We start from the raw sequence: 22,050 nt of genomic DNA, 5'->3' as shown, positions 1-22,050 counted from the left end.
TTGAAGAATGCTTGTAGTTGAAAAAAAGCAGTAATTTGAAAGACAAAGGGTGGGGGAGGGGAAGCAGGGAGGTGATTGGCAGGAGAACAATGCACAGTAGTAGAAGGAGGCGGAACTATGATGGAGGTGATGTGAAATAGGGATAGAGGAAGGGAGGGGGAGGGAATTACCGGAAGTTGGAGAATTCTATGTTCATACCAAGGGGCTGGAGACCACCTAGACAGTATATGAGGTGTTGCTCCCTCCCCACCTACATCCGCGATACATCCCATGCCCTCCACCTCTCAATAACTTCCAGTTCCCCGGTCCCAGCCGCTTCATTTTTACTATGGATATCCAATCCTTATACACCTCCATTCCCCATCAAGAAGGCCTCAAAGCCCTCCGCGACTTCCTGGATAATAGACCTCACCAGTTCCCCACCACCACTACCCTCCTCCGGTTGACAGAACTGGTTCCCACACTTAATAACTTCTCTTTTGGCTCTTCTCACTTTCTTCAGACTAAGGGTGTAGCTATGGGAACTCGCATGGGACCCAGCTACGCCTGCCTCTTCGTTGGTTATGTGGAACAGTCTGTGCTCCAAACCTATTCTGGTACTGCTCCCCAACTTTTCCTTCGATACATTGACGACTACATTGGTGCTGCTTCCTGCACCCAAGCTGAGCTCATCAATTTCATCGACTTTACTTCAAACTTCCACCCAGCCCTCAAATTCACTTGGTCTATCTCTGACACTTCTCTCCCCTTTCTCGATGTCTCAGTCTCCATCTCTGGAGACAGACTGTCCACTGACATCATCTACAAGCCCACTGACTCTCATAACGACCTCGACTATACCTCTTCCCACCCCGCCACATGCAAAAATGCCATTCCCTATTCCCAGTTCCTCCGTCTCTGCCACATCTGCTCCCAGGATGAGGCTTTCCGTTCCAGGACATCTCAAATGTCCTCTTTCTTTAAGGATCGTGGTTTCCCTTCTACGGTGATCAATGATGCCCTCACCCGCATCTCCTCCATTTCCCGCACTTCGGCCCTCACCCCATCCTCCCGCCACCACAACAGGGACAGAGTTCCCCTTGTCCTCACCTACCACCCCACCAGCCTCCGCATCCAGCACATTATCTTCCACAACTTGCGCCACCTTCAACAGGACCCCACCACTAAGCACATCTTTCCCTCTCCACCCCCTCTGCTTTCCGCAGGGATTGATCCCTCCGCGACTCACTTATCCGCACATCCATTCCCATGGATCTCCCACCCAGCACTTATCCCTGTAAGCGTAAGTGCTACACCTGTCCCTACACCTCCTCTCTTGTCACCGTTCAGGGCCCCAAACAGTCCTTCCAGGTGAGGCAACACTTCACTTGTGAGTCTGTTGGGGTCATCTATTGCATCTGGTGCTCCCGGTGCGGCCTCCTCTACATTGGTGAAACCCGACGCAGATTGGGGGACCGCTTCGTCGAGCACCTCTACTCCGTCCGCCACAACAGACAGGATCTCCCGGTAGCCACCCACTTCAACTCTGCTTCCCATTCCCATTCAGATATGTCCATACATGGCCTCCTCTACTGCCCTGATGAGGCTAAACTCAGGTTGGAGGAGCAACACCTCATATACCGTCTAGGCAGTCTCCAGCCCCTTGGTATGAACATAGAATTCTCCAACTTCCGGTAATTCCCTCCCCCTCCCTTCCTCTATCCCCATTTCACATCACCTCCCTCATAGTTCCGCCTCCTTCTACTACTGCGCATTGTTCTCCTGCCAATCACCTCCCTGCTTCCCCTCCCCCACCCTGTGTCTTTCAAATTACTGTTTTTTTTCAACTACCAGCATTCTTCAAACCCTCTCCAAAGTTCTTCCTTCAGTCCTGACGAAGGGTTTCGGCCTGAAATGTTGACTAATCTTTTCAACTGATGCTGACTGACCTGCTGAGTTCCTCCAGCACATTGTGAGAGTGTGAAGTCCATTGCAGTTGTGTGCTAGAGATATAGTCAGACCTAGCTGCGATGCAGAGTGTATCTCCATTTTTCCAGAAAAGTGGGGGCACAAGCGATTCTGCAAATGCTGGAAATGTAGGGCAGCTTGCACAAACTGCAGGAGGAACTCAGCATCTGTGGAGGGGAATGGACAGTCATTGCTTCGGCTCGAGACCCTTCATCATGAGCAGTCCTGACCTTTGTAACCAGTCCCGATGAGGGGTTTCAGCCTGAGATGTTGTCTGCCCATTTCCCTCCAGACCATTTCTGACCAGTTCCTCTCGCATCTCGTGTGCGCTGCTTCAGGTCCCAGCATCTGCAGACTCTCTTTTGTCTCCATTGGAAACCTGTGGCTCTGATGTTGTTGTTTCGTTGCTTGCTGTGTTCTCCATTGTACCATGGAATATTATGAGCATGCTGTGTTGGTGTTGGAATGTGTTGCAACACTTACGGGCTGCCCCCAGCACGTGAAGGATGAAGAATTGGCTTTATTGGCCGTATATATTTACATGTATTAGGAATTTACTGTGCTGTGCTGGTCAACAACTAATGACAACATTCAAACATTATAAAGCATGGAGAATTATATAAAAATATGGAATAAAATGTACATAAATACCAACATTATTATAAAAAGTGTTTTAAGAGTTTTCAGTGCAGTATGGTCACTGAAGGTTTAGGTGGAGGGTTGGGGGGGTGTGCTACTGACTTGAATTAGTCCCACAACCTTTGTGTTTGTTGTTAATGTATACGACCCATTTCACTGCATGTTTCAATGTATATGTCGGAAATGAACCTGAATCTCTGCACCACGCAGAGTTGTCCTCAATCAAAACATACAGTGAGGTATTGGGCCAATTTGGAAAGGTTGGGTACAGGCCGGAATGTGGCGGTGAGGTCGATGTTGTGGGGCCTGGGTGGGGAACGACCTGGTGTTAGAGCAGTTTAAATGTTGGGCCAGATGGACTGAAAAGGTTGGGTGTCAGGACCAGAGGTGAGGGTTGGGCTGGCTCTGTTTGCTGCTCTGCGACTTTGCCTCTTCTCTCTTTGGCGCAGTGGCTGAGGCAGTGTCCTGCTCCAGCTGCTCTGGGCTTTGCGCCTGTGGGATTTGCGATGATTTGCCCCGCTGTGTGATTCACTGGGGCTGAGGGTGTGTCTGCTCAGCTGCTCTGAGCTTCATGTCTGTGGACTCACTTTGGTTCTGAAAGCTGTTGCTTGCTTTTACTGTTTGCATGATTTGAGTTTTTCTTTCTCTTTGGTGAAATTCTTTCTCATTGGGTGTTGGTCTTTTTTTATAATTGGGTTCTTACGGGTTTTGTGGCTCCCTGTAAGGAGACAAATCTCAAGGTTCTATAATTTATACACACATTGATAGTAAATGTACTTTGAACTTTGAAATGTGTTGTTTGTGTCTATGACCCAACAAAGTGTGCAGATGTGCTGCTGTGGGCAGCCTGCAAGAGTCTACAAGCTTCCAACACCAACATGGCATGCCCACAAGTTACTAACCCTGGCTCCTATGTCCTTGGAATGTGGGAGCACCCGGAAAAAAACCCACGTGGTCATGGGGAGAATGTAGAAACTCCTTACAGAGGGTAGCATTATGATAGCCTCTGCGCTACACCCATCTAACCTACTTGCTTTCATCTAGACAAGAACGAAAACTGCTATGAAGACAACGGGGTGACTTACAAAGGCACAGAGGATGAGAGTGAGTCAAACATGGAGTGCATGCCATGGAAGGAGAGCTTCCTGCGAAACAATTTAAACGTCAGCAACTTGGAAAAAGCTCTCTGGCTGGGACTGGGTGATCATTCCTATTGCAGGTGGGGGAGTGATGCAATGTACTTACATTAAACTGACTGCCTCGAAGCTGGTCTCAAGTCGAGTCACACAGCTCAAAAGCCTTTTGGCCCACTGCAGCAACAGCACTGTGGCTGTACCTACACCTCAGGGACTGCAGCGGTTCAAGAAGGCAGCTCATCACCAACCTTCTCAAGGGCAACTAGGGATGGGCAATAAATGCTGGCTTAGCTGGTGATGACCACACCCCATAAATGGATAAATAAAGAAAATATAATTTTAAAAACTATGAAATAGATATATAATGAGACCATCTGGCTGTCTGTTGTGGGAATTGCCAGGCATCTGACTGCAAGTCTCTAGAAGTTTTCTTGGTGATAACTGGTATTTCCCCATTCAGTGATCAAACTTCAAAACTGCAGAATCAGTATCAGGTTTAATATCAACGGCATATGTTGTGAAATTTATTGTTTTGTGGCAGCGTTACATCGCAATACATAATAAAGAAAACTATAAATTACAATAAGGTAGATGTATAAGCACACATACATACAAATAAATAAATATGCAAATATTTATTTATTTATTCATTCATTCGTTCACAATGCATTCAGATGCCTTGCAGTTCCTGGAATTTTTATAAAATGAGACTGTCTGGTACAGGAATTGCAAGGCATCTGACCGCATTGCGAATGGTCTTATCCCAGCAGGACAGAAGCTTTCCTGGCGATGCCTGGTGGTACGTGATTTCATGCTCTGGTATCTTGACCAACAGGATTTTAGTGAAAGTTAATGTAGACTTTAAGGGTCTAAGTTGACTCCTTTTGTGTTTTAAGAAACTATGAAAATAATATGGAAATGACCAACTTGATGTGTGGGATCTTGCCGTGTGAAGATGGACAACTACATTTCCTACCCATTGGGTATTTGACAGACTTTGTTATGTGGAATTTTAAAATGGGTTCTATTGTGTTTCATTGTTTTGTGGCTGCCTGCAAGAAGCCAAATCTCAAGGTGGTATATAGGATACATACTTTGATAATAAATGTACTTCGAACTTTGAAGAGAGATTACAATTCGATAATAGGTTGGGTGTTATAAGAAGAGATGGGGGAACCTGGATCAGAGAGGTTTAAGAGGGGAAGTGATTAGAACTTTGAACACAGAACGATACAGAACAAGAACAAGTCCTTTGGCCACCATGTTGTGCCAACTAATTAAACTAGTAATTAAATGCCTAACTCAACTAATCCCTTCTGCCTACACAATGTCCATATCCCTCCATTCACTGCACATTCGAAGTGCCTAACTAAGTGCCTTTTAATTTGCCAATCACCACATTGGTGGGTAAATTGCTGTATTTTTGTCACAGGTATCAAGATTAGTTGGGGTAATAATGACAGATTTCCTTTCCTATAAACTGTCACTGAAACAGATGTTTTATTGACAGAAAAACTATGGTTTATGGTAACCAAGATTAAGGTTATTTTGTTACTGTCAAATAGTTCCTATTTTATTTGGTTCCAACTTTCCTGTTTAAATATTGCTTCTGTGCTTTGTTGTCATGGAAACAATTTGCACAATACAGTAAGGTTGAGCCATTGTTCGTTTGCCTTGCGTAGAAACCCAGATGGGGATAAACAGCCCTGGTGCTATGTAATGTTGGACAACCATATCTCCTGGGAGTACTGCAACATTCCAAAGTGTGGTACAGCAAGTGAGTATTTAGGTTTTTAGTATTTTTTACGTGACTATTAGCATTACAGCTATAGAATCATATATAGTCATAGGGAAGTACAGCACAGAAGCAGGCTCTTCAGCCCATCTAGTCTGTGCCAAACCACTGTCTCTCCCATTGACCTGCACTGAGACCATAGCTCTCCATATTCCTACCTTCCATGTACCTATCCAAACTTCTCTTAAATGTTGAAATCAAGCCCACATCCACCACTTCCACTGGCAGCTTGTTCCACACTCTCACTGCCCTCTGAGTAAAGAAGTTTCCCCTCATGTTCCCCTTAAACACTTCACCTTTCACCTTTAACCCACGACTTCTGGTTTTAGTTCCCCCCAACCTCTGCGGAAAAGGCCTGCTTGGATTTAACCTACTCATACCCCTCATAATTTTGTATATCTTTTCAACCTCATTTTTACCTTTCCTATAGGTAGGTGACCAAAGGGCACAGCAGTTACAGGTGAAGAATAAAAGTTATGCACTATTACTCTTCACCTGAGCCCACAAAACCAGAGTGGATGCAAGCCAGTGACATCATGAAAGATCCCACCCACCTTACTCATGGACTGGTTGTCCCACTCCCATCAGGGAGGAGGTTATGTAGCATCCACGCCAGGACCACCAGAATCAAAACAGTTGCCTTCCCCAAGCAGTAAGGCTGATCAACACCTCCACCCACTAACCCACCCCTCCACACCCCCAACCACTACAACTTTATCATTCCCTGTCAGTCACCTTATGTACAAACACTCCTGTGCCTAGTGTCACTTTATGGGCATACAATCAATCTATGTATGTAGGCTATTTTATGTATTAATATTTATTGTGTTTTTTATTACTGTGCTCTTTATCTTCTTGTTTGTTTGGTGCTGCACTGGATCTGGAGTAACGGTTATTTAGTTCTCCTTTACACATGTGTACTGGAAATGACATTAAACAATCTTGAATCTCGAGGTCATCTTCAATTCTGAGGGGATTCCCTAAAGAGTTGATTCTTCTTTAAAAGCCCTGTAACATGCAAGTCCTGAAAGTGGCCACACCAGTAACTAGGACTGTAAAGAGAATGTACAACACACTTGCCCCCATTGGTTGGGCCACTGCCAGGAAGTCAGGTTGCAGTTGTATAAAACGTCCGTTGGGCTGCACTAGGAGTATTGAGGGCATTTCTGGTTGCCCCCATCACAGGAAGGATGTAGAGATGTTGCCTTGACCTGGGAATATTACCTATAGGGAGAAGTTGAACAAACTTGAGTACACACACCAAGTGCTGGAGGAACTCAGCAGGTCAGGCAACATCTATGAAGGGGAATAAATACTTGATGTTTCAGGCTGGGATTATTCATCAGGACAGGAAAGGAAGAGAATAGAAGCCAGAATAAGAATTTGAGGAAGGGAAAGGAGTACAAGCTGGCAGGTGATAGATGAAACCAGATGGTAGGAAGCAGAGGTTGTCCTCTGCAACTTCCACCATCCCAGCACATTATCTTCTGCAACTTCTGCCATCTCCAAAGGATTCTACCACCAAACATATCTTTACCCCCCCGCCCCACCCACCACCCTGCTTTCCGCAGGGATCACTCCTTTAGGGACTTTTCCATTCGTCCCTCCCCACTAATCTCCCTCCTGCCACTCATCCCTGCAGGCGGCCAAAGTACTACACCTGCCCAGTCACCTCCTCGCTCACCTCCACTCGGGACCCCAAACAGGGAGGCAACACTTCACCTGCAAATCTGCTGGGTTTGTCTATTGTGTCTGGTGCTCCAGATGCAGCCGCCTCTACATTGGTGAGACCCGTCGTGAATTGCGGGGCTCTTCACTGAGCACCTCCGCTCCATCCGCCAAAAGCTCAATATTCCGGTGGCCAAACATTTTAATTCTGATTTCCATATCCGTTCCCTCATATTGGTTCATGGTCTCCTTGTGCCAAGATGAGGCCCCCCTCAGGGTGGAGGAGCAATGCCATATATTCCATCTGGATTGCCTCCAACCTGATGGCATGAATCTCCTTTCGGCAAAAAAATATTTCCCTCCTCCTTCCGTCTTCTTCTATTCCCCCCTCTGGTTTCTTACCTATTTTCACCTGCCTGTCACCTTCCCCTCAGTTCCATCCTTCTTCCCTTCAGTTCCCTCCTCTTTCCCTTTCTCCCATGGTCCACTCTCCTCTCCTATCAGATTCCTTCTTCTCCAGCCTTTGACCTTTCCCACCCACCTGGCTTCACTTTCCAGCTAGCCTCCTTCCCCTCCCCCCACCTTTTTATTCTGACGTCTTCCCCCTGCTTCCCAGTCCTGAAGAAGGGTCTTGGCCCGAAACGTCGACTGTTTCTTCATTTCCGTAGATGCTGCCTGACCTGCTGAGTTCCTCCAGCATTTTGTGTGTGTTGCAGTTGTTTTCCAGATTGGAAGCCCGAGACTGGTGGTGTTCCCCAGGGCTCGGTTACTGTATGCCATTTATATTAATGATTTGGCTGAGAATGTACAAGGCATGGATAGTAAAAGTGTTGCCACCGCATTTACAGAGGGATCTTGATCAGATGGGTAGGTGGGGCCAAGGAATGTCAAGTGGAGTTTAACTTGGACCTGCCCAGTGTTGCATTTTGGAAAGACAAGTGAGGCTAGTACTTTCACAGGGAACAGTAGGACAGAGAAGCCTAGGAGTAAAAGTACACAGTTCCCTTCAAGTCCCCACCATTCAGACCATGCTCTCTTCTCAATGCTGCTATCAGGAAGAAAGTACAGAAGCCGTAGGACTCACATCACCAGGTTCAGGAATAGTTACTACCCCTGAATCATCAGGCTAATGAACCAGTGGGGATAACTTCACTCAACCTAAACCTTAACCTCATCATTGAAATGTTCCCACAACCTATGGGTGACTCACTTTCAAGGACTCTTCATCTCATGTTCTCGCTATTTATTGCTTATTTATTTATTTATTATTATTATTTCTTCTGTATTTCCAGTGTGTTGTCTTTTGCACATTGGTTGTTTGTCCATCTTGTTGGGTGCAGTCCTTCATTGATTCTGCTGTGTTTGTTGGATTTACTGAGTATGCCCAGAAGAAGATGAATCTTGGGGTTGCATACTGTGACATATATGTACTTTGATAATAAATCTATTTTCAACTTTGAAAGTGGCATCACAGGCAGGCATGATTGTGTTGGGTCGAGGTTGTCTGGGAGGCTGGATTAAATCTGTGCCATGACCAGCCTTCAAAGTTCAAAATAAAATTTATTGTCAGAGTACATCCATTTCACCACATACAACCGTGAGATTTTTTTCCCGTGGACATACTCAGCAAATCTATAGCCAGTAATGGTAAACAGGATCAATGAACAACAAACTTTGCAATTGCAAATTTTTTTTAGATTATGAAGACACGTAGTCCCCTTTTATTGTCATTTAGTAATGCATGCATTAAGAAATGATACATTATTTCCTCCGGTGTGATATCACAAAACACAGGACAAACCAAGACTGAAAAAACTGACAAAACCACATAATTATACATATAGTTACAACAGTGCACAATACCATAAATTGATGAAGAAAGTCCGTGAGCACAGTAAAGTTCAAAGTTTCTCAAATGTCCCACATCTCACGCAGATGGGAGAGGGAAGAAAACCTCTCCCTGCCATGCCGACCACAGTCCGACTCTGAGTCATCCGAAAACTTCGAGCTCTGATCGGCTCTCTGACACCGAGTACTGAGCGGCATCTCTGCTGAAAGATTCGACCTCCTTCTCAGTCGCCAAAAGCAGGCAAGGCCGGGGATTTTGAGACCTACCCTCCGAAAGATTCCCGACCACACAGTAACGACAGCAGCGGACGAACGTTTCAGAAATTTCTCCAGCTGTTCCTCTATGCTTTCACGTCCATTCTCCATCAAATCAGAATTGTCCACGGCCCCTATTTAACAGACACAACATCATTTTTCACCGGAGAGCTGCGGTAAATAAATAACAATAAAAATGAGCATGACATAACAAGGTGGAGTCCTTAACGTGAGACCACTGGTTGTGGGAATACTAGAAAAAGAATGAGTGTAGTTATTCCCTTTTGTTCAAGAGCCTTCAAAGCATTTCAGGATGGCAGGGCTACAGTGCGATAGTTGTTAAAACAACAGTGTTGTCTCGTGGGAGTTTTCCTGCGTACATCTGCCTTCTACTGATGCTGCGGGTCCCAGTACACAGCATTTGTCCTCTTGTCTCCACAGGCATCATCCCAAGGAGATTTCCTGCTGTTGCCAGGTCATTGGCGAGGAAGCTTCCAAGGCGATCACCCACGTGTGGTGTACGGCACCTTAAGAACTTCCGCCCGAGGGTTGTCGGAGGGACCACAGCGATGCGAGGTTCTCACCCTTGGATTGCAGCCATTTACATGGGAAAGATGATCTGTGGTGGAACTCTCATTGCTCCCTGCTGGGTGGTCACTGCTGCCCACTGCTTCCTCCACAGGTAACCTGAGATCTCTTCACGTCCCTCCCTCTGACAACACTCAATCTGTGCTGTCTCGCAGAGCAACCCCACTCCCCACTGATTCCCCGTGCAAACTCTTCTTTCCTTGTCACATTAAATCCTTCCCAGATCATACCATTAGGGATAAAATGGGTAATTTTTTTTTATTTTTGCAATGCCTGATTCATTTTCATGATAACAAATCACAGAAGCAATGTTTAAACAGGAGAGTGGGAAATGGCTGAATCAAATAAAACAGGACACAGGAAGGCAAATACAAGTAACTAAGTAGACTTAATCTTAGTGAGCATAAACTATTATGCTTTTGGCAATAAAACACTGGATTCAGTGACAGTTTTTAGGAAAGGAAATTTGTCATTGTTACCTCAACTGATCTCAGTACAGGTGACAATAATAAGCCAATTTACCAATTTACCCAGCAGTAGCCCTGTTGCACTCTCCTCAATTATAAGTAAATGCTTTGAGAGGCTGGTTAAAGACTACATCTGCAGCAAGCTACCACCCACACTGGGCCCCTTGCAATTTGCCTACCGAGGGAACTGGTCTACCGATGACACCATAGGCACAGCACTACACACCATCCTCACTCACCTACAGAAGAGGGATGCATACGTTAGAATGCTGTTCCTGGACTACAGTTCAGCATTCAACACCAGAATTCCCTCCAGACTTGACAGGAAGCTCAGAGACCTCAGCCTGCACTCTGCCTTGTGCATCTGGATCCTGGATTTCCTCACGGATTGCCGACAGGTGATAAGGATGTGCTCCCTCACCTTTGCCCCTCTGACCCTCAACGCAGGTGGAGCATTTCAGAGAGTGGTACAGACAGCCCAGCACATCTGTAGATGTGAACTTCCCTCCATTCAGGACATTTACAGCAGCAGGTGTGTAAAGAAGGCCTTGAAGGTTATTGGGGACACCAGTCACCCCAACCATAAACAGTTTCAGCTGCTTCCGTCTGGCAAATTGTACTGCAACATTAAAGTCAGGACCAACAGGCTATGGACAGCTTGTTTCTACAAGCCATTAGACTTATAAATTCACATGTCTGTATATTGTGATGGAGTCATAACGCAAAGATTTTTACTCTCTCATGTTGTGGGATGGATGTAAAATTTCAATAAATTTAATCCTATCTGTGGTGATTGGATTATCGTCGTCCACATGTACCAAACTTGCCTTGCATACTGTACTTACAATAGTGCATTGAGGTAGTACAATAACAGAATGCAGAATGAAGTGTTACAGTTACAGAGAAAGTGCAATGCAGGCAGGCAGTGAGGTGCAAGGCTATGACGAGGTGGACTGTGAGATCAAGAGTACACCTTATCATACTATGGGACCATTCAACAGTTTTATAACAGCTGGATAGTACAAGTCCTTGAGTTTGGTGGTATGTGCTTTTAGGCTTTTGTATTTCTGATGGGAGGGGAGAGGAGAAATAATGTCCAGGATGGCCGGACTCTTTGGCTGCTTTACTAAGGCAGCAAGAAGTATAGAGAGAGCTGTAAGACCATGAGATATAGGAGAAGAATTAGGCCATCTGCTCCGCCATTTCGTCATGGCTGATCCATTTCCCTCTCAGCCCCGGTCTCCTACCTTCTTCCCTTAACCCTTCATGCCCTGACCAATCAAGAATCTATTAATCTCTGCCTTAAATATACCCAATGACTTGACCTCCACAGCTGCCTGTGGCAATGAATTCTACAGATTCACCACTCTCTGGCTAAAGGAATTCCTTCTCATCTCCATGGAGGGGAGGCTAGTTTCCGTGATGTGCTGAGCCGTGTCCACTACTCTCTGAAGTTTCTAGAATGTTTTCTGAAGGGTGGTCACTACACATGTCCTTGGGAAACTGAAACACCCGAAGAGCCACATGGTCAAAAGGTGCAGGGTCCCATCCAGACAGCGTCAGTGGTCACCAGTCAACCTGGGTTGCTGTAGCTGTGAAGTAATCGCACTACTTCCTGTCCCACTAACTTACTTACTTACTGCCACCTGGTGCAGCAATGAAGGTCCTCCATCTCTGGTGGTGTTCAGGGCTTCCCTCATCATGTCTGTAGCTTCCTCTCGGTTTTCACTACTGTCAGCCATGCAAGTCCTGTGTGGAGACTCAGGAAATCCATCCCCGTCAGATGTAGAAGCATTCTTCATTGCTGTTTCCATAACAATTTTGTGTTTGACCAGTCAGGGTTGTTAGCACTGAGCTGAATTCCCCCAAACCTGGAGGACCGATGGACCACTCTTAGTCCGGCCTCTACCTTTTGACCTGTTCGGCATGGGTGACCCGACCAAGAGCCAAATCATAAAGCCCTGACTCTAGTCAACACAGCTCTCCAGGTCACTGAGGCACACAGGCCTCCAAACCACAACATGGAGGTGTTGCACTAAGCCACCCTAAATATTAACCAAGATCGGGGAGACTTGTTCTGTAAGGAGACGTGGTTAAGACCAGTCACATTTCGAGGATTATCTACAGGTCTAGTCACTGCATTACAGGAAGGATGTGGAGGCTTTGTTCAACAAGATACTGCCTGGATTCGAGAGTATGGGTTATAAGGAGAGGCTGGATGGTCTTTGTTTTCTTCAGACTGTCAGCGGCTGAGGGGCAACTAATATGTTTCCAAAAGTCTGATAGCTGGGACCAGAGGCCATAGCCTCAGAATAGAAGGATGTCCCTTTAGAACAAAGATGGGGATATATTTCTTTAGCCAGAGGGTGGTGAGTCTATGGATTGCCATGGGTGGCTTTGGAGGTCAAAACATTCGGTATATTTAAAATCACAGTACTTCATTAGTAAAGGGCATCAAAGGTTATGGGGAGAAGGCAGGAGAATAGTGTTGAGAGGGAAAATAAACCAGCCATGATTGAATGAGGGAGCAGATGTGATGGGCCGAATGGCCTAATTCTGCGCCTATGGTCTTGCCATGGAAGTTCAAAGATTATGAAGGGTAGATAGTCAGAGTCTTTTTCCCAGGGTGGAATTGTCAAACACTAGAGGACATAGCTGTAAACTGAGATGAGGAATGTTTAAAATGGATTTATAAGACAGGTTTTTTGACACAGAATGTGATTGGAACGCACTGCCAGGGCAAGTGGCAGAAGCCGATACAACCGCAACATTTTGTGTGTGTTGCTCAAGATCTCCAGCATCCGCAGGATCTTTTTTGTCTGTCGATGAGGCGTTCTGCCGAGTGGCTTTGACAGGCACGCTCGAACCGTTGTCCGCGAGAGGATCACTCCTCTGGGTAAAGCTAAAGCTCTGACTCCCTTGCACATGAGGTATGAAACCCTCAACACAAGAGCTTCTGCAGATGCTGGAAATCCAGAGCAACACACACAAAATGCTGGAAGAACTCTGCAGATCAGGCAGCATCTATGGAGAGGCACAAACAGTCGACATTTTGGACAGGTTCCCTTCAGCAGGAGGAGGAAACCAGAAAAATATGTTTGGGGGGGAGGGGAGGGGTCGGAGTACAAGCCAGAAGATGATAGATGAAGCCAGGAGGGTGGGGGTGAAGCAAGAAGCTGGAGGTGATAGCTGGAAATGGTAAAGTGCTGAAGATGAAGGAATCTGATAGGAGAGGAACGTGGACCATGGGAGAAAGGGAAGGAGGAGGGCACCATAGGGAGGTGATAGGCAAGTGAGGAGAAGGGGGTTGGAGAGAAGCTAGTATGAAACCTTTCAGTGTTTGCTGGTACTATGACCTTTTGGGTGGCTGGTCTCAACATCCATTGGCCGTGTTCATTATACTGACGTTTGGGATTGCAAGTGTCTCTTTATGGTCAGAAATTAATGTAGACTTTGGAAAAGATTTTTTCTGATTATTGTTTCCCTCCAGCGAAATCGGAACAGACTGCTATCTTGAATCTGTCTCTTATTTGAGAAATGGCTCTTTATCTGATAAAGCATGTGCTGGAATTGGAGAGGGTCCCAAAGAGGTTCACAAAAATGATCCTGGTGATGAAAGGGTTAATGTATGAGGAGCACTTGATGACTCTGGTCCTGTAGTCACTGGAGTTTAGTCGAATGAGGAAGGATCTCCGAGAAACCTATTGCATATAGAAAGACCTAGAAAGACTGGATGCAGAGAGGTTGTTTCCCATGGTGGGGGAGTCGAGGACCAGAGACCAGATCCTCAGAATAGGGGGGTGTCAATTTAGAACAGAGATGAGGAGGAATTTCTTTAGCCAGGGGTAGTGAATCTGTGGATTTCATTGTCATAGATGGCTGTGGAGAATAAGTTATTGGGTATATTTAAATTTAAGGTTGATAAGTTCTTGATTAGTAAGGGCATTAAAGTTATGGGGCGAAGGCAGGAGAATGGGGTTGAGAGAGAGATTAAGTCAGCCATGATGGAATGGTGGAGCAGACTCAATGGGCCGAATGGCCTAATTCTGCTCTTGTGTTTTATGGTCTTTCTCTAATCTGACCAATCTTCTTCTTTCCTTTAAGTCCACTGGAGTCGTCTATCCACGTTGTATTGGGCCAACAAGATTTTAATAAAACTGACAAGAACACTCAGGAATTTGAAGTCCAGAAATACTTTTTACACCATGCCTACAGTATATATGAAGAAAATGTACACGATATAGGTAACAAGGCAAACATATTCTTTTCTATTACCTCAGCAGAAGTGTGGTTGCTTTACTTAAATGGCTGTGTGCTTGTGTGTGCTTGTGTGTGTGTGTGTGTACTATCAGTATGTTTGTTCTTCAACCATTGGTTCTTCAACTAACTGACACAGGCCTAATCTATAGAGTTTATCAACACTATGGTCACATTGATCACTGCACTAAAGTGGATTTTTTGTTCCAGTTGTGTTGTTTCCTGTACAAAAATTGTGTTTTGTTGATGTTTTCCTTGTGAACACAACTTATCTACTGTCATTTGCCTGAGATGCTGCTACAGAAAAGGTTTCCATTGTATCTGTGCATATGACATTGCAGTCAATTGTGACTTTGTTCATGTGTGTAATGTCAGTGTGGCTGTGTCTGTTACAGTGTGTGTGCCTGTTGGTGTGTTTATGTTGGAGTCTATGTGTGTGTGTGTGTATATGTATATATACTTACGTGTATCTTTTATCTTGTAGCCCTTATCAAACTGAAGAAGGTGTCAAAGCAGTGTGCATTCAAGTCACACTATGTACAGCCATTGTGTCTACCAAGTGAGAACGACTTCTTCCCGGCAGGTTCTATGTGCCAGGTCACTGGGTGGGGACACATGAAGGAAGGTAATCAACTCTGCCCTGAGATGTTACTTGGAAAAATGAAAGAGCAGAAAATAATCACCAAAGATAAAAGATTAAAGATTTCCTTTGTTTGTCACACGTACCGTACTGTACAAAGTCCTAGGCACATATATATAGCTAGAGAGCCTAAGACTTTTGCACAGTATTGCATTGTACTGCTGCCGCAAAACAAAATCATGACATATGTGAGTGATGATAAACCTGATTCTGGTATGGGTCACTATTGTGGACTGAGAGTGAGAAGGGGGCAGGGAGGGGAGAATCATGGTTGGGAAAAGGGGAAGGGAGAGGGGAGGGAGTGGGAAGCAGCAGAGAGATATTCTGTAATGATTAATAAACCAATTGTTTGGAATCAACTGACCTTAGGACTGGGTGTGCCTACACCTGCACCGCTTCTGCCCCTGGCACTCTTTCTCTGCCACCTGTCCCATACCCCTCCCATAGCGCTCCACCCTTGCCATTCCCAACAGCCTTTGCTCCTGCCACATTTACAAACTCTCTCTCCGCTCCACAATGACAATACAGTACTGTGCAAGTCTTAGGCAGCCTATATATGTGTACCTAAGATTTTTATACAGTACTGTACACCAAAACATACAGTGAAAAGCATCATTTGCTTCACTGACCAACACAGTCTGTGGATGTGCTGGGGCAGACCGCAAGTGTCACCATGGTTCCTGTGCCAACGTAGCATGCCCACAACTTACTAACCCCAAATCTATGAGTCTTTAGAATGTGGGAGGAAACTGTAGCACCCGGAGGAAACCCATGTGGTGATGGGAGAGTGCACAGACTCCTTAGAAACGGCAGCAGGAATTGAACCTGGGTCACTCGCACTCTAAAGCATTACACTAACCGCAATGCTACTGTGCCAAAGCCAATCTAATATGTGTGTGTGTGTGTGTGTGTGTGTGTGTGTGTGAGAGAGAGAGAGAGAGAGAGAGAAGAGAAAAGTGTGGATGAAAAGCCCACCAAAATCACAGATCAGCACCTGAGCACCCTTGTCTTTAATGTGAGGAATCTGGGTGGTGGGCTGTCAGTCACCAGTGCACCGGCCTCTGTTCCACTGGGAAGAGGCTAGTGAGACGCTCTACTCTGGAAAGTACCTCTATGTCTTAGCCCCATGAAGAATGAACTGGTCAGGGTGTAGGTGAAATCTACTGCTAGTAGACTGGAGTCACACCAGATGAGGGAAGGTATTTCCTGCCAGTGAAATGGTAATTGGTAGTGTACTGTATGTACTACCAGCATGTATCTGTTAGAGTGTATATTGTGTGTGTGTGTGTGTGTGTGTGTGTGTGTTGGTGTTTTTATAGCCCATAAGACATAGGAGCAGAATTAGGCCATTCAGCCCATCAAGTCCACTTTACCATTTGAACATGGCTGTTTTACTTTCCATCTCGACCCCATTCTCCTGTCTTCTCCCCGCATCTTAGTGTATCTTAGTGTGTGTTATTTTGCATATGTTAGTGCGCTTGTGTGTGTATGTGTTTGTGCTTTTGTAGATCGTCATAGGAGCAGAATTAGGCCATCTGGCCCGTCGAGTCTGCCCCACCATTCAATCATGGCCCATTCTCAACCTCATTCTCCTGCCTTCTCCCAAATCTTAGTGTGTGTATAGCTTAGTGTTTGTTAGTTTATGTTAGGGTGCATGTATGTTTGTGTAGATGTATGTGTATCTGTTAACGTATATATTGTTTTTGTGTTAACACATGTACTGTGCTAGTGTGTGTATTGTCCGTATGTGTGTCTGTTAAGCTATGTACCGGATGTGTGTTAACATATGTGTTGTTTGTGTGTGTCCGTTGGTCTGTCAGTGTATGTGCATGTGTGTCTGTGTGTGTATCAGCCAGTGTTCCTCCAATTAGCTAAAGAAGAGTTATTTTTCCAAAAATTCCACATAATAAACTGAATTCCAACACTACTAAAGCTATATATCTGCTAACCCGGTTCGCGGGTTTATAAGTTTGTTGATTTAACCACCGCTGCTCCACTGACAATCAGCTTATGGACAAAACATAGGGATTTCTTTTAACCACCAGGACTAATCATCCAAATAGCCAGCAGAGAGACAGCGGGCCAAATGGCCTCTAGCTGTTTACCATGCATCTGCCACTCTGTGGATTCCTTCTGTTCACTACATCCCTTTTCTAGATGCTTCTGAATATGCCAAGACTTTGCAGGAGGCGTCCATCCCCATCATTTCCCGACAGCAGTGTGCCAGCAGCCTCTACTACGGCAGTAAGGTGACGCCCAACATGATCTGCGCTGGAAACCTGGATAAAGGCATTGACACCTGTCAGGTATTGAGGGAGCACGTAAATGTGGCAGGTTAGCTGCCAGGAGGAATTGAACAAACTGGACTGTCTGGACTGTCTGGGGTCGATGGGATGAAGCAGAGGGTGGAGGGTGCCTGGAACAGGCTGCCACGGTCTAGTGGTGCAAACAGATACAGTTCGGCTGTTTTAAGAGCCTCGCACACAAAATGCTGGAGGAACTTAGCAGGTCAGGCAGCATCTATGGAAAAGAATAAACAGTTAACGTTCTGGGACGAGACTCTTCATCGGGACCCTTTCTAAGAGCCTGTTAGACGCACGAATAAGCAGAAAATGGAGGAACGTGGATCATGTGCAGACAGAAGAGATTTACAGTAGTTTAATTCAGCATCATGTACCTCATGAGGGCCGAAGGGCCTGTTGCTTTGCTATGCTGTTCCATGCTCTATGTTACCAAACTGGAGGGTCCAGAGTTACATAGGTCGGGGAAGGATAGATGGAACATACAGCAATGCATTAGCGGTCTTCAGCCCACGATGTGCTGACCCTGTAACCTACTCTGAGATCAATCCCTCAGAACCCTCAATTTTTTCATCATCCATGTACTCCCTTAAATGTCCCTTACATACCTTGCTCTTCCACTACCTCTGACAGCTGTGTGGTGAAAAAGGCACAACAGTAAACACGAGGATGCTGGAATTTCAAGCAACACACACAAAAATTGCTGGTGTAGTAGTAGTAGTCATACTTTATTGATCCCAGGGGAAATTGGTTTTTGTTACAGTTGCACCATAAATAATAAATAGTAATAAAACCATAAACAGTTAAATAGTAATATATAAATTATGCCAGTAAATTATGAAATAAGTCCAGGACCAGCCTATTGGCTCAGGGTGTCTGACCCTCCAAGGGAGGAGTTGTAAAGTTTGATGGCCACAGGCAGGAATGACTTCCTATGACGCTCTGTGTTGCATCTCGGTGGAACGAGTCTCTGGCTGAATGTACTCCTGTGCCCACCCAGTACATTATGTAGTGGATGGGAGACATTGTCCAAGATGGCATGCAACTTGGACAGCATTCTCTTTTCAGACACCACCGTCAGAGAGTCCAGTTCCATCCCCACAACATCACTGGCCTTACGAATGAGTTTGTTGATTCCGTTGGTGTCTGCTACCCTCAGCCTAACAGTCGACGTTTTGGGCTGAGACCCTTCGTCAGGACTAACTGAAAAAAGAGCTAGTAAGAAGATTTGTAAGTGGGAGATGGAGGGGAAGATCCGAAATGATAGGAGAAGACAGGAGGGGGAGAGATGGAGCCAAGAGCTGGAAAGTTGATTGGCAAAAGGGATATGAGAGGATCATGGGACGGGAGGCCTAGGGAGAAAGAAAGGGGGCGGGGGGAAGTCCAGAGGATGGGAAAGGGGTATAGTGAGAGGGACAGAGGGAGAAAAAGGAGAGAGAGAAAAAAGAATAAATAAATAAATAACTAAATAACAGATGGGGTACGAAGGGGAGGTGGGACATTAACAGAAGTTAGAGAAGTCAATGTTCATGCCTTCAGGTTGGAGGCTACCCAGATGGAATATAAAGTGTTGTTCCTCCAACCTGAGTGTGGCTTCATCTTTACAGTAGAGAAGGCCGTGGATAGACATATCAGAATGGGAATGGGACGTGGAATTAAAATATGTGGCCACTGGGAGATCCTGCTTTCTCTGGTGGACAGAGCGTAGGTGTTCAGTGAAACAGTCTCCCAGTCTGCGTCGGGTCTCACCAATATATAGAAGGCCGCATCGGGAGCAGCGGACGCAGTATATCACCCCAGCCAACTCACAGGTGAAGTGTCACCTCACCTGGAAGGACTGTCTGGAGCCCTGAATGGTGGTGAGGGAGGAAGTGTAAGGGCATGTGTAGCACTTGTTCCGCTTACAAGGATAAGTGCCAGGAGGGAGATCAATGGGAAGGGATGGGGGGACGAATGGACAAGGGAGTCACATAGGGAGCGATCCCTGCGGAAGATGTGCTTAGTGCTGGGATCCTGTTGGAGGTGGCGGAAGTTACGGGGAATTATATGTTGGACCCGGAGGCTGGTGGGGTGGTAGGTGAGGACAAGGGGAACCCTATTCCTAGTGGGGTGGCAGGAGGATAGGGTGAGAACAGATGCGTTTCTCCTTCTGCCTCTCTCACTATACTCCTTGCCCATCCTCTGGGCTTCCCGCCCCCTTTCTTTCTCCCTAGGCCTCCTGTCCCATGATCCTCTCATATCCCTTTTGCTAATCAACTTTCCAGCTCTTGGCTCCATCCCTCCCCCTCCTGTCTTCTCTTATCATTTCAGATCTCCCCCTCCCCCCCACTTTCAAATCTCTTACTATCTCTTCTTTCAGTTAGTCCTGACGAAGGGTCTCAGACCGAAATGTCGACTGTACCTCTTCCTATAGATGCTGCCTGGCCTGCTGTGTTCACCAGCAATTTTTATAAGGCACAACAGCGCCGCTTTCACCTCAGACAGTTGAGGAAGTTTGGTATGGGCCCCCATATCCCAAGAACTTTCTACAGGGGCACAAATAAGAGCATCCTGACTGGCTGCATCACTGCCTGGTATGGGAACTGTACTTCCCTTAATCGCAGGACTCTGCGGAGAGTGGTGCGGACAGCCCAGTGCATCTGTAGTTGTGAATTTCCCATGACTCAGGACATTTACAAAGAAGGGTGTGAGAAAAGGGCCCAAAGGTTCATTGGGGACCCAAGTCACCCCAACCACAATCTATTCCAGCTGCTACCATTCGGGAAACGGTACCACAGTGTAAAAGCCAGGATCAACAGGCTCCAGGACAGCTTCTTCCACCAGGCCATCAGACTGATTAACTCACACTAATTTGAGTGTACATTGACTGTTCTATTTATTATAAATTACTATGATTGCACATTGCACATTTAGACAGAGACGTAATATAAAGATTTTGACTCCTCATTGTATGTGAAGGATGTAAGAAATAAAGTCAATTCAATTCAATAATGAGAGGCTAGAAGTACAATGCACATGACATCTGTACTAATTCATTGCTGTCTGTGGTGAACTGGACAGGGAGACTCTGGAGGGCCTCTGGTGTGCTACAGAGACAACGTCGGATATCTGTATGGGATTGCCAGCTGGGGAGAGGGCTGTGCTGCAGAAAATAAACCGGGCGTCTACACGAATGTGCCCTATTATGTAGAGTGGATCTACAGCATCATCAAACGCAGGCCGAAGTACACCAAGGGCTGAAGGCTGGGGCAACCGAGACTGCACTTTGCTCAAATGATGAATTCAACTATATTCTTCTTTCAAAGTACATTTATTGCTTAATTTTTCAAATCTGAGGTTTGGAGCAAACACTGTGAAGTTCAAGCAACACACACACAATGCTGGAGGAGCTCAGCAGGCCCGGCAGCAACTACAGAAAAGAGTAATCAGTCGGCGTTTTGGGCCGAGACCCTTCAGCAGGACTGGAAAGGAAGGGGAAGAGTCAGATTAAGAAGGTGAGGGGAGGGGAGGAATAAGTACAAGGTGAACGGTGACAGTTGAAACGGAGAGGGGAAGGGGTGAAGTAAAGAGCTGGGAAGTTGATTGGTAGGAGAGACAAAGAGCTGGAGAAGGGGGAATCTGACAGGAGAGGACAAGAGACCATGGAAGAAAGGGAAGGGGGAGGAGATGGGCAGGTAAGGAGATAAGGTGAGAGATGGAAACAGGAATGGGGAATGGTGAGGGGGGAATTACCGGAAGTTCAGGAAATCGATGTTCATGCCATCAAGTCCTGAAGAAGAATTTCACCTCGAAATGTCGATTGTTTACTCTTTTCCATAGATGCTGCATGTTCTGCTAAGTTCTTCCAGCACTTTGTGTGTGTGTTGCGTTGCATCATCTGCAGATTTTCTCGTGACTGGGAAATTAAATCTTAATTCTGGCTGGACCAGGGTTGCAATTTGGACCAGGGTCTTTTGTGAAATAAGAAATTAGTGTCCAGCTCATGGCTGCAAATGCATTATAAAAAAGAAATTATGGTGTCATTAAAAATGTATTCTCTTGGAATGCTCGTGTATTGTTTGTTACTAAGAATATTGGGAATGGCAATTAAAAGCCTCTGTGATTTATAATTAATTTGAAAATCAAAGAAAAAAACTGCAGGTATTGAAGGAGAAAAAGAAAATGCTTAAAGCACTTAGCAGATCAGGCGGCATCTGTGGTGAAGGAAAACTTGAACGTTTCTAGTAGAAGACCCTTTCAAGTTCAAGTTCAGCTTATTGTCATTTTAACCATACACACCTATACTGCCAAATGAAACAATGTTCCTCCAGACCAAGGTGCACAACACAGTGCGTGTAACTCGCACACTACATACATTGTAAAGTAATATTATCACCAATAAAGTAACAAGTTATAAGGTGCATTTACATTGCAAGTTAAAAGTAAACAGTATAATGCTACTGTTTCATACGTGGTGAGACTTGGGTGGTGGCAGGGAATTCTGTAGTCTCACGACCGGGGGAAGAAGGTG

At 45.7% G+C, this 22,050-nt stretch overlaps 1 protein-coding gene across 1 annotated transcript in view; it reads left to right on the top strand.

Annotated features, from left to right (window-relative positions):
• The window catches only part of LOC134347220 (hepatocyte growth factor activator), a 62,347-nt gene extending 40,297 nt beyond the window's left edge, over window positions 1-22,050 (top strand). Inside the window, 7 exon segments of the mRNA XM_063049525.1 lie at window positions 3,631-3,805; window positions 5,405-5,499; window positions 9,730-9,970; window positions 14,448-14,587; window positions 15,085-15,225; window positions 17,398-17,546; window positions 20,601-22,050. Coding sequence (XP_062905595.1) covers window positions 3,631-3,805; window positions 5,405-5,499; window positions 9,730-9,970; window positions 14,448-14,587; window positions 15,085-15,225; window positions 17,398-17,546; window positions 20,601-20,780 — 1,121 coding nt within the window. The 3' untranslated portion in view covers window positions 20,781-22,050.

This window comes from Mobula hypostoma, chromosome 5 (genome assembly GCF_963921235.1).
Source record: "Mobula hypostoma chromosome 5, sMobHyp1.1, whole genome shotgun sequence".
Taxonomy (NCBI): Eukaryota; Metazoa; Chordata; class Chondrichthyes; order Myliobatiformes; family Myliobatidae; genus Mobula; species Mobula hypostoma.
Note: the sequence above shows the minus strand (reverse complement) of the source record. Positions and strands in the feature narration are given on the sequence as shown.